A 13,869-nucleotide genomic window follows, 5' to 3' on the forward strand; every position below is an offset into this window, starting at 1 on the left:
AAGCACAATTCAGCAGGAACAGCCAATAGAACAATAAAGGGAATGATAGAAATAAGACACAGAGAGACTGAATGGCCAATGATCAGAATACGAGGAAAGGATGACGTTTCTGCTGGACAAGTTTATTTACAGTGATAACCACAGACATGTTGAAACATACAGAAGGAATTCATTGTAAGAAATAGACTATCCCCCCCCCCCTCCAGCATGGAAAGGAACATTCCCTGGCGTGTCACACAAGCTCACGTATGTTTCGTGCCTGTAGCGTGGTTCCCTGGAGTATTGAGCGCACAGAGATGCTGCAGAAGCCACAAGTAATAAAACATGAATTCTATTCCCTTTAATAATATAACAAACACAAGCGAACACTGCAACACACACACACCAGGCAAGTCCTTAAGGGGAAAGATGTCTTTGCCGAACACAGATTAAGTGCATTGTGGGTAATATACCTGCCCCCCCCCCTGCTGTTTTATAGCACAGCAAGGTCTATATTCCTGAAATCTGCATTAAAGGGTAACTACAGCTTGTTCTTTGTAAGTAGGGACATAAGCAGTACCATGTTTCTCCACTAGAGTTGCACGGTGTTTGCATTGCGGCAAAGCAGTAAAGGAATGTCCAGGACACACAACCAATCAGAAAGGTGGGTGGAAATAACCGAATGCTGATTCTGTGTGTTACTTAGGGTGCAATATTAAACAAACGGATCCTTAAACCAGAACACAAGCTCTACCCTTTGGACTACTAATGTCCCAGCATGCTGTGTTGCAGTCACATGATCAGGAAATCAGGATGGGAGCAGGATTGGATGTAAGATTTATTTGATGGATTGCTAAATACAGCCCCTCCCCCCCCCAGTTTATAATGTATATGGTTAGAGGTTTTATAAATAAAATTCTACCACGTATACACCGACCGCCATTCTCTCCTCCGTTCAGCAATTTATTCAAGTTCAAGCTCTATATTGGCATGTGCAGGTCCCCCTTCACCAGAGGTGCGTTTCCCGGATTTCCGCAATGATCTGACTGGCTCTCTGCAGCGCCTGGAATAGAATGGGACAAATGGGATTTGTGATGAGGAACCGGCAACCAAAACACTGGTTAAAGAGGAACAACACCTGCTGAATTGTACATACTGGCATTATTTTATATTTCTCTGTACAGACTATGAGCAAACTTAGGGACTGTTCCTGCTGAATTGTGCTTAGTACAGGGAATACCTATGCTGCCATAGTTTTATGGGATCTCTCTGTACAGACTATGAGCAAACTTAGGGACTGTTCCTGCTGAATTGTGCTTAGTACAGGGAATACCTATGCTGTCATAGTTTTATGGGATCTCTCTGTACAGACTATGAGCAAACTTAGGGGACTGTTCCTGCTGAATTGTGCTTAGTACAGGGAATACCTATGCTGCCATAGTTTTATGGGATCTCTCTGTACAGACTATGAGCAAACTTAGGGGACTGTTCCTGCTGAATTGTGCTTAGTACAGGGAATACCTATGCTGCCATCAGGGGCGCTCCACCAATGAGGCGAGTTGAGACACTCGCCTCAGGCGGCAGCGCCCCCCTGGTTACCAGGGGCGGCAAAAATGCCGCTCCTGGTAACTAAGAGCCGAATTTCCGGTTTTCAACCCGGAAATTCGGCTCTTCTAGTGCAGAGAGCGCAATTGCGCTCTCTGCACTAGCGTCGTGCAGCGCCCCGACGCCCTCCTGCACAGAAAATGTGAGCGCCGTGAGGAGGGGTCGGGGCGGCAACGGAAGGCCGCCTCAGGCGGCATAAAGGCGCGGATCGGCGCTGGCTGCCATAGTTTTATGGGATCTCTCTGTACAGATTATGAGCAAACTTAGGGACTGTTCCTGCTGAATTGTGCTTAGTACAGGGAATACCTATGCTGCCATAGTTTTATGGGATCTCTCTGTACAGACTATGAGCAAACTTAGGGGACTGTTCCTGCTGAATTGTGCTTAGTACAGGGAATACCTATGCTGCCATAGTTTTATGGGATCTCTCTGTACAGACTATGAGCAAACTTAGGGGCTGTTCCTGCTGAATTGTGCTTAGTACAGGGAATACCTATGCTGTCATAGTTTTATGGGATCTCTCTGTACAGACTATGAGCAAACTTAGGGGACTGTTCCTGCTGAATTGTGCTTAGTACAAAGTATTACCTAAACAGGAGGAGTTAAACGAAGGTTAATAGAGTGTGGCTAATGATGACAAGATTGTGCTCGTTAGTATAGAACAGACAATGATGTTACACAAATGCAATACCTTTAACATATCAGCCGCCTCGTTCCTGCGCTGGGCCATGTCCTCCGACTCGGTCAGAAGATCTTCAAGCAGCAGAGATTTGTAGAGTTGGCCCACGAGTTCACTCTGTAACGTGTCCTTCACGTGGTTCACCAGAAAATGCATTACAGCTTTTGGCACACTGCAAGCAAATATCCCATTAAAATAAAAGATACAGACTGGGAGAAAAAGATTAGGATATATATATATATATATATATATATATATATATATATATATATATATATATATATATATATATAAAAAATATATATAAAATATATATATATATATATATATATATATATAAAAATATATATATATATATATATAAAATATATATAAAATATATATAAAATATATATATATATATATATATAATATATATATATATATATATATATATATATATATATATAAAATATATATAAAATATATATATATATATATATATATATAAAATATATATAAAATATATAAAATATATATATATATATATATATATATATATATATAAATATAATATATAATATATATATATATAAATAATATATACATATATATATATATATATATATATATATATATATATATATATATATATAAAAAATACACAAAAGCCATGAATATCCTGTAAATTATATCCTTATAAACGGTGAGTTCTGATGTTATCAGTTATAAACGGTGAGTAGTGATGTCATTTCTGTCACATGACTCACTGAAACTTCTGTATTATAATAAATAAAGTACCCCCAGTTGTAAAATATGAGGATATTAGAAGTTACCTCGGCCTTCGGCCTCGTGTTTTTATATGGTCATGAAACTCCTCGGTAACTTATAATATCCTTATATTTTACAAGAGGGGGTACTTTATTCACTATATATATAATATCTATATCTATCTGTCTATCTATCTATCTATCTCTATCTATCTATCTATCTCTATCTATTTATACACATCCCAAAAAGATCAGCACTCACGGGGTTAAAATTCTGAAAAAAAGTTTTAAATATTCAGTACAGAAGGCTTCATGCATAGCATTAAATTTAACCCACTCAATGGAATATTCCTATTGATTTTCCATTGGTGGGTGGCCCCTCACCTGTCCTGTATGTTCTTCCTGACAATAAGAAAGTAGGATTTGATTAGTCGTTCGATGACTTCGCAGTCGCGCTGTTCACGGGCGGAAAGCTTTCTGGCAACGGGCACAGGCTGGAGCGGAGGGAAAAGGAAGGGAAACAAATTTCGATTTCTACCGGTCACATACAGAGACAACTGGGAGTAACTGCAGGGGGCGCTGTGTTTATGGTGCTGTCTATTTGGGAGTTGGGAGGAAAGGGCATTAGAGTAGATCAGAAAGGAAACTGTATAGAGACTGCATCTAAGCGGCACATTTATCAAGGGTCAAAATGAAAATTAGAATTTTAACGTTTTTTTTTTTTTATAAGGCCTAAATTCGACTAGGAAATTGTTCAAATTCGATTTTCAAGATTTATCACACACTGGCCTTTTAAGAACTCAAATTTGATTATTCGCCACCTAAAACCTGCCGAATTGCTGTTTTAGTCAACGGGAGACGTCCTGGGAGTTGTTCGCAGCCTTCCTGACACTCAAGTTCTTTGTCGGAGAAAAAAACTCGAATCGAGTCTTTTTACGTTCGAATCAAATTCGGTTTGAGGGTCGATCCTAATCGCCCGAGTTTAGGAAATTCGAATGGTTTGATAAAATTTTGATTGGTTGAATTTCGAGTTCATGGGAGTTTTTAAATGTGCCTCTAAGAGAGTCTCGACTCCAAGTAGATGGGGGAAATCTTACTGGCAACTCCAACTGGCACCTTGAGCTTGTGGTACAACAGTGATATAGTAATTGACCAGATTAGGGATGCACCGAATCCAGGATTCGGATTCGGCCAAATCCTTCTGTCCGGCCGAACCGAATCAGAATCCTAATTTGCATATGCAAATTAGGGGCGGGGATGGAAATTGCGTGACTTTTTGTCAGAAAACAAGTAAGTAAAAAACGTTTTCCCCTTCCCACCCCTAATTTGCATATGCAAATTAGGGTTCGGTTCGGTATTCGGCCGAATCCTTCGTGAAGGATTCGGGGGTTCGGCCGAATCCAAAAAAGTGGATTCGGTGCATCCCTAGACCAGATACATATTCATTGTTAGGGGCCATGGCAGCTTACCCAGGGGCAACATGGGAATACCCACCACATCCAGCAGATTTACAGCGTGGCCCCGAAGTGGGCTGGCTGGGAAGGCAGGAGGAGCCTTGTTCTTCTCCTCGACAGAAGCCTCCTCTCCCTTGGCTTTCATCATTCCCCTCCAGTTGCCCGTTCCAGCATCTGGCAAACCGTCGCCTGTGCTGCTCCCCGGAGCTGCCTGTAGTGAAAGAACACACAGATACCTGCATCCGGGTACTTAAAGGATAAGGTATAAGATTCTTGCAGGATAATGCAATAAACCTGCTTTTTAAGTAAGTAAGTAAACCTTAAAAATAAGTGAATGTAAAATTGACGAGGGGGCTATTCTAAGCACTTTTGTCATTTACATTATTTATTTTGTTTTTATTCCAAGATATTAAGGGATACATGTGCTGTTAATATGAATGAATTGTGTTACAACAGCGCCACCTGCTGGTCAGTTTCCCACCAGTCTGACCAGCAAGTAGTCAAGGAAGTTGTCAGGAGAAAGAAAGAGGCTGATGTTCTTCTGCTAGGGACTAATTGCTCTCAATTCAAGCAGCTTCAGCAGAGCCTCCTGCAAGGCAAAGGCGTCATATGTACAATGATGTGCCGCCCAGTGGTGGCCAAGGGCCTTGCCTGCTACTAGGAATCCAGGGTAGAGCTGCGCCAGGTCTCAGATGTGAGATGTCTGGGTTTCCCCTATTCATTTCTGACACCTCAAAGTGGGGAGGGGGGCAGTTATTTAAGATGGAAAAAGAATCAAGATCAGACCTTGCACCTTCCAAACACTTTTTTCAGTTCAGTTTTCAAGGCTTTCCATCTTTTTTTTTTTTTTTTTTTTTTACCATTTTCCCAAAATTGAAGTTTAATGTTCGTGTCTCTGGTGTTTCAGTCTGGCAGCTCCGTGATCCAGGAGCAGATTCCGAACTGTTACAATGTGCTACATTTAGCGGATACCGTTAGCCGATACCGTTAGCCGATACCGTTAGCCGATACCGTTAGCCGATACCGTTAGCCGATACCGTTAGCCGATACCGTTAGCCCGATACCGTTAGCCGATACCGTTAGCCGATACCGTTAGCCGATACCGTTAGCCGATACCGTTAGCCGATACCGTTAGCCGATACCGTTAGCCGATACGTTAGCCGATACCGTTAGCCGATACCGTTAGCCGATACCGTTAGCCGATACCGTTAGCCGATACCGTTAGCCGATACCGTTAGCCGATACCGTTAGCCGATACCGTTAGCAGATACCGTTAGCAGATACCGTTAGCAGATACCGTTAGCAGATATATTTAGTGTATACTGTTAGCGGATACAAGTAGTTGATACAATTTTCAGCAGCATCTGTGGAATATCAGTAACTATTGTATCAAGTCTAACAGCTGCCTGTAATGAAAACCAGGGATTCTGCTCAGCAGGGACAAAGATAAGAAATGTATCAACTAAATGTATCAATTTAGATCAGTTTACAGGGTCGGTGACCCCCCCCCCTCCATCCCAGAGCTGCTTTAGAAGGTGATAAATGAAATTACACTTTAATATTAGAAAAAGGGTCACAAATAGAAAATAGAAAGTAATTGGAAGAAGTCTTTATTTCTAGTGAACAATCTGAAATCAACTTTACTGGAAAAAGTGTTTGACGGTGAAACAACCCCTTTAGCTGTCCAATTAAACAACCCATTTAGCTGTCCAATTAAACAACCCCTTTAGCTGTCCAATTAAACAACCCCTTTAGCTGTCCAATTAAACAACCCCTTTAGCTGTCCAATTAAACAACCCCTTTAGCTGTCCAATTAAACAACCCCTTTAGCTGTCCAATTAAACAACCCCTTTAGCTGTCCAATTAAACAACCCCTTTAGCTGTCCAATTAAACAACCCATTTAGCTGTCCAATTAAACAACCCCTTTAGCTGTCCAATTAAACAACCCATTTAGCTGTCCAATTAAACAACCCCTTTAGCTGTCCAATTAAACAACCCCTTAAGCTGTCCAATTAAAAGGCAACCCACCAGACCACCAAATCAATTTTTGACTATTTTGGTAGTCACATGATCACCAAGGGTTGTTTTTTTTATTCTGAGGACAGTTTTAGCCTTTGGTTAGTGGAAGCATGTGATTGCGTAAAGGGCACACTGTACTGTAAATACATTTTGGGAAGAACTCGTGGCAGGAGAGGGGAAACGTGTGACTGGAGCAGGAGATGCTTGGAGCATAACAGAGACCAATAAGGAGAGAAGAGTCTAAAAGCAACAGTACCTCTTTTTACTCATGTGGAACCCCTGCCTTACCACCTGCATGAACTGTCCCCCAAAGTCAGCCTCCTTCCTTCTGGGGTAGCAGAGCTTGTGGCTACTACATTTGGCTGACCCACAACTGGTGCCTGAGGCCATCCAGCAAAGCCTTTGTTGATTTTGATTGAAAGCTTTTACTGGCCTATTTTCACCCTTTTCATACAGTTTGTCACTGACAGGGAAGCAGAAGTGGTCTATGTCTGTCCCCAATGCTTGGAATGGAAAGGGTTAAAGACCACTCCTAAGAAGCAACATGCAGCGAGTATGTATAAGGAAGGTAACATGGAACGGACTGTGCAGCTGAAGAGAAAGGAAAAGTATGAGCCCAGACACTACCCATGCAGGAGAGAGGAGGAGCTGCCATATAGCAAATGAAAACGACAGCAAAGGTACAGGTAAAAGGAACATGCACTGCATTAGACACAGATGGGACAGACCTTGCCATCCGTTTCGGCAGAAGAGGGCTCTAAAGAGGCGGATGCCAGCGGCCCTGATGCTTTAGGAGGCTAGAAGGGGAAAGAAAAGCAGGAAAGGCAGAGTTTATTAGAAGAAAGAATCCCAGGGCACACAGGGTCAATGCAAGCAAGCTGCCGTGCGGTTTTATTGCAAAGTGCAACGTTCGGGGTCACGCCCCTTTCTCAAGCGTGCTATACTGCTTGTGAGGCGGCCGATCCTCTACCTTTGTGCACCAGGTATCGTTTGTTATCTGCCAGAGGGTAAGTAGACTTACTACAGAGTTTATTAGAATACAGGAGGCGACTACAGGATTCAGCTGGAGAAGAAGCAGATGTTGCTTTAAGCCATTCTAGTCAGTGAGCCAAACAGCGAGGACAGATACCATTTCAGTGTCATTATATAAAGCTGAGATGCCACCGACACCCGATGGGGCATTATGGGAACTGTAGTTCTGGCATTGTCTGCTCTAATCCGCTGTAGAAATGCTTTCGCAGGGATAGATCGTCGTTAGAGATGGAAAGAAAGCGGAGTACAACCATCCGCATGCATCGCTTCTCTTCATGGTTGGGCGAGACGAAGCAGGTGGGGCAATAATGTCATTGTTCTGTTAAAGGGGTTGTTCGCCTTTAAATTAACGATATTCGGAGACAATTTGCAATTCGTTTCCATTATTTACCAATTGTGGTTTTTGAGTTATTTAGCTTTTTACTCAGCCGCTCTCCAGTTTGCAATTTCAGCCGTCTGGTTGCTAGGGTCCAAATTACTCTAGCAACCATGATTCGATTTGAATAAGAGACTGGAATACGAATAGGAGAGGCCTGAGAAGTGAAATGTAGCAATAAAAATACATTTGTAGCCTTACAGAGCATTTGTTCTTTTTTTTTTTTTTTTAGATGGGGTCAGTGACCCCCCCCTGCTATTTGAAAGCTGGAAAGGTTCAGAAGAAGAAAGGAAATAATACAAAAACTATAAAAAAAAAATGAAGACCAATTAAAGAGGTGCTTAGAATTAGCCATTCTATAATATACTAAAAGTTAACTTAAAGGCGAACCACCCCTTTAAAGAAAAACTAAACCCCAAAAATGAATGTGCCTAAATATATTTTATATAGTGAACTTATTGCACGAGGCTAAAGTTTGAGCTTGTCAATAGCAGCAATGATCCAGGACTTCAAACTTGTCACAGGGGGTCACCATCTTGGAAAGTGTCTGTGACACTCACATGCTCAGTGGGCTCTGATTGGCTGTTGAGAAGCTAAGCTTAGGGCTCGTCACTAATTATCCAGCAGAAAATGAGCTTCCCTGGCTGTAATATAAGCTGATGCTACAGGTTTGCTGATTATTCAATTCTGATGCTAATTGCACTGGTTTCTGTGCTGCCGTGTAGTAATTATGTGTATTAATTACTATTCAGCCTTATATTGTGACATTTCTATTCTATGTGTACTGTATATTGTGAGTGGCTCCCTAAGCTCAGTAAGTGACAGCAGCACAGAGCATGTGAATCAGTGAATCAGCAGAAAAGAAGATGGGGAGCTACTGGGGCATCTTTGGAGACACAGATCTTTACTGCTAAAGGGCTGTGGTTGCCTTGGGCTGGTGCAGAAGCATAATGTACAACATTTCTACCTACTTCTTTAGTTAGGCTTTAGTTCTCCTTTAAGAGCTGTAATATGGGAAACTGCAGTTGACCCAAGAACTCTTTTTACCAAAACCTCAGCAGTTCTAGTAGAGTAAAGCAGACTGCCCTCACATACTCCACACAAAGAGGTCAGACATTGACACAGGTAAGTAGCAGAGGCAGGGGGTGGACTGGCAATCTGTGAGTTCTGGCAAATGCCAGAGGGGCTACTGTAAGATGCCATAGACAGTCACTGTGGAGTGGGCTGGTGGGGGACTGGTTTGGCCTCTGTGTATTTGAAATGCCAGGGCTTGTTTTGAGTCCCAGTCCAGACCTGAGGAGGTTATTATTAAACACATTTGATTGGTTCCCAGGCCAAGGTTCAGATCACAAATCGTGAGGGCCCCATTTATGGGCTATTATCACCCTACTTATGGCCCCCTTAGTAAAAGCTTTTTGCCGATTGGCTGCTACAAATATAAAGATAAACCTCTATCTGCCAAATATTTTCCTACTTACAAAATAGAAAACACACACCCCTCTCATCAGGTCTGTCACTTGTGTTAGGGGCAAGTAAAGCTCCGCCGTGATCATGTCAATAGAAAAGCTTATGTTTGGAAATGTGTTTATCCTGTTTTGTTTACTTAAAAGGTCCGTTTTATTTACCTTATCCCTGGACGCTGCCGGTGGGGGCAAATCCCGAGATATTCTGTTCCTCCGCTGTTCCTGTGGGTTTAAAAGTACAGTAAAACACCTGCCAGGGCCGGGCCGGTATTACAAATTTACCGGCAATGTAGCCGCCGGTAATTTGCACCGAGGGGTAAGTAAAAAGTTAGCAGCATTTGCTCAGGTAGAAGCTAGGGTTGCCCTCCGGCCGGTATTTTACCGGCCTAGCCGGTAAAACACCTGCCAGGGCCGGTACTACAAATTTACCAGCGATTTAGCTGCCGGTAATTTTAAATACCCGTAACAAAAAACAACTGAAACTGATTGTACATCAAGGGGCACATTTATCAAAGGTCAAATTTCGAATTCATGCTAGATTTTAAAACTCCCCTAAATTCGACCAATCAAAATATATATAAAAAAAAAAAAAAAAAATTAGGGATGCACCGAATCCAGGATTCGGTTCGGGATTCGGCCAGGATTCGGCCTTTTTCAGCAGGATTCGGATTCGGCTGAATCCTTCTGCCCAGTCGAATCCTTGCAAATTAGGGGCGGGGAGGGCAATCGCGTGACTTTTTGTCACAAAACAAGGTAGTAAAAAATGTTTTCCCCTTCCAACCCCTAATTTGCTTATGCAAATTAGAGATAGGATTCGGTTCGGTATTCGGCCGAATCTTTCGCGAAGGATTCGGGGGTTCGGCCGAATTCAAAATAGTGGATTCGGTGCATCCCCCAAAAAAAATCGAATTTGAATCGGATGAATTAAATCGACCCGAAAACTCGATTCGAATTTTCTCTGGAAAAAAAAACTGGAATGTCAGGAAGGCTGCAAACAACTCCAAATTGATCCCTGGACGTCTCCCATTGACTCAAACAGCAAATCGTCAGGTTTTAGGTGGCGAATAGTCAAATTCTTAAAGGGCCAGAGTATGATAAATCTTGAAAATCAAGAAACTCGGAAAATTTTTAACTACTACCTAGTCAAATTTGACAGTTTTCGACCATAATAAGATTCGAAAGTTAGAATTGTCAGTTCGACCCGTGATAAATCTGCCCCTAAGTCTGTATGTTCCTTACCTCTATATTGTTGTTAATCAGCCCGCAGGCATCTGCAAAGTCTGGGTGTTTGGTGTTGATGTAGGCGAGTTCAATGGCCACCAAATTGTGCACCTGCACAGGAACAAACGAGTTGTGTAAGAGACAAAAACTGCAAAAGGGATCCATTATCTGGAAAGCCATTTTTCAGAAATTACGGAAAGGCCGTCTCCCATAGACTTAATTTTATCCAAATCATCCGAATTTTTAAAAACGGTTTCCCTTTTCTGTGTAATATTAAAGCAGCAGCTTGTACTTGATCCCAACTGAGATATAATTAATCATTACTGGAAGCCTATTGGGTTTAGTTCATGTTTACATGATTTTCTAGTAGACTTAAGGTATGAAGATCCAAATGATGGAAAGATCTGTTATCTGGAAAACCCCAGGTCCCGAGTATTCTGGATAACAGGTCCCAAACCTGTACAAGGAATGTTCTGCAGTTGTACACAAATCCTTTCCGTAGGATTCCATTACAATAAGGGTACATTCAAGAGTCATTTGCCTTGCAGTGTCCCCCACGCAGATGCCAGGAAGTCTTGCATGCAAAGGGTTACTTACCATCTCATTAGTAACTGGCAGTCGCTTCCTCAGGAGACTCGTGACCACCTCAACTATGGCATCGTGAAGCTTCGGGAACCTCAGCAGCTCCTGAAGGCAAACATCACACAGACTGATGAGTACAGGCAAAGGTTAACATTCTTTTCATGATTTTTATTGGTTTGGAACAGTTGTCAAAGCCTAGCCCCCTGCTCATCTGTCTGACTACTTTGCTGAGCTGGCTGACAACTGTTACTTTGTATCAGCAGCAATCTCTCCTCAGCCTGCATCCTCCACAATTCCCTTGCACACGTGATTTCAATAAGGAAAGGAACATCCCAGTGCAATGCATTGTGGGTTATGTAGTTCCTGCATGCTGTCTGTAAGTTGTGGAGTAGTTGTTACAGCAGTGTTTAGTCCCTCCTTCCCTGCCAGGATTTCAAATGATGCAGAAAGAGAAGAACTGTTAAAGGAAAACTATGCCCCTCAAACAATGTAGGTCTCTATAAACAGATATTGCATAAAACAGTTCATATGTAAAACCCATGTAAATAAACCATTTTCATAATAATATACTTTTCTAGTAGTATGTGCCATTGGGTAATCATAAATAGAAAATTACCATTTTAATAATAAGGGCCGCCCCCCGGGATCGTATGATTCATGGTGCACACAAACAACTATACTTCTTGGGTCACATGAGCCAATTAACTGAGAGTTGTGTCTTTTGCTTCCATACTTGTTCCTGTTACAGTTAGAGTTGTAGTATTTCTGGTCAGGTGATCTCTTCCCGTTACAGTTAGAGCTGCAGTATTTCTGGTCAGGTGATCTCTGACGCAGCACACAAAATGGTGGTTCAAGGCGTAAAAGGACAATATATACTTAAATATATATTCCAGTTTGATAAGATTTTTTTATATGCCACTTAATTTGATATAAACTGTTGCTCAAGTATTCATTTTGGAGGTATAGTTTTCCTTTAAACTGTTTGATTTCAGCATACAAAATTGTATTTATTCATACTTTTTGAAGAAACAGGTAGTGGTGATGGGTATATTAGGGGTTTCTGTGTTATTTGGGCCTCTTTATCAAATTTTGGTTTGGAGGCTGCAATTCCCCAATAAAGTTGAATGGCGGAGGCTATTTCCTGGTACACTGTAGTCATGTGACTGTTTATTCTTCCTTTCTGGCAACTAGGAGAACTCTTGCTTTACGGCAAGTATTCTAGCTATAATTTCAGGATCAGAGCCTCACAGGTAAAATGAGGGCCTGTTACCTGTCAATTCACCTAAACACAATCGTTCCAATGCCCTAACCATGTAACTGGTCTCAGAGTGGGGTACCTGTGTGCTGTAGTTGCTGCAGTGCTGGATTATCCTCTGCATCTCCTCATGGACCAGTTCAACACAGCGCAAACTCGGCTCCTCCAGCCGCTTCACCTGTCTCTTCACCAGCAGCTCGAAGGAGACCTCTGGCACAAATAAGGCTGGCCGAGGGCCCTGTCAACAGAGACAAATCAGGAAGTGATCACAGCAAAGCCAAAAAGCACCCCCGGAAATAGCAGTAATCACTGGCTGAAAGACTTACAGTTGCGTTTCTAATGGCCGTAAGTACGTCGATTGTGGTGAGGCCACCGAGAGGGTCTACCGATTCCAGTGTCCTTCCAAACGTCTCATGGAAAATGTAGCAGATACGAGCCCCTCCGCACCTGTTGCAAATAGCAAACCGAATGTTGAACACGTATGCTGTGAAAGGGTTAACATCGCTTTAAAGAAATGGCTTCCCCTCCAGGCATATGTGTTCAAACTGAATCAGTGCTGATTATATATATATATATATATATATATATATATATATATATATATATATATATATATATATATATATATATATATATATATATATATATATATATATATATATATATATATATATATATATATATGTATATATGTATATATGTATATATATATGTATTATATATATATATATATATATATGTATATATATATATGTATATATATGTATATGTATATGTATATATATATATGTATGTATATATATATATATATATATATATATATATATATGTATATATATATATATATATGTATATGTATATATATATATATATATATGTATGTATATATATATATATATATATATATATATGTATATGTATATATATATATATATATATATGTATGTATATATATATATATATGTATATATATATATATAAAATATATATATATATGTATATATATATAAAATATATATATATATATATATATATATATATATATATATATATATATATATATATAAAATATATAGTGAAAAGGAGATAAAGTTTATTTATTATTCCAACGTTTTAGTCTTCGTTGAGACCTTTGTCAAGGAATACCGAAACGTTGGAATAATAAATAAACTTTCTCTCTTTTTCACCATATTTTAAAGTCCTGTGAGTGCCTCGCTTAACTATATGACTTTTCTGCAGGGTTTTCTAGGGATGCACTGAATCCACTATTTTGGATTCGGCCGAACCTCGAATCCTTCGCGAGAGATTCAACCGAATACTGAACCGAATTCGAATTTGCATATGCAAATAAGGCGTGGGAAGGGGGACATTTTTTTTTTTTTTTTCAAAAAGTAACGTGATTTTCCTCCCTGGTCCTAATTGACATATACAAATTAGGATTCGGTTCGGCCGGG

General features: G+C 40.6%; 1 protein-coding gene across 4 annotated transcripts in view; it reads right to left on the reverse strand.

Moving 5' to 3' along the window:
• Positions 1-72: 72 nt before the first annotated feature.
• dnm1l.L (dynamin 1-like L homeolog) overlaps positions 73-13,869 on the reverse strand; it is a 34,314-nt gene continuing 20,517 nt past the window's right edge. For 2 of the 4 annotated variants that reach the window (XM_041584949.1, XM_041584948.1), the window contains 10 exons: positions 12,742-12,862; positions 12,498-12,653; positions 11,176-11,265; positions 10,597-10,689; positions 9,520-9,579; positions 7,215-7,283; positions 4,507-4,677; positions 3,397-3,506; positions 2,276-2,435; positions 102-1,042 (listed from right to left, as the gene is read on the reverse strand). In XM_041584949.1, the coding sequence (XP_041440883.1) occupies positions 986-1,042; positions 2,276-2,435; positions 3,397-3,506; positions 4,507-4,677; positions 7,215-7,283; positions 9,520-9,579; positions 10,597-10,689; positions 11,176-11,265; positions 12,498-12,653; positions 12,742-12,862 (1,087 nt within the window). In that variant the 3' untranslated portion in view covers positions 102-985. 4 annotated transcript variants of the gene reach the window in all.

Source organism: Xenopus laevis, chromosome 3L (genome assembly GCF_017654675.1).
Source record: "Xenopus laevis strain J_2021 chromosome 3L, Xenopus_laevis_v10.1, whole genome shotgun sequence".
Classification (NCBI taxonomy): Eukaryota; Metazoa; Chordata; class Amphibia; order Anura; family Pipidae; genus Xenopus; species Xenopus laevis.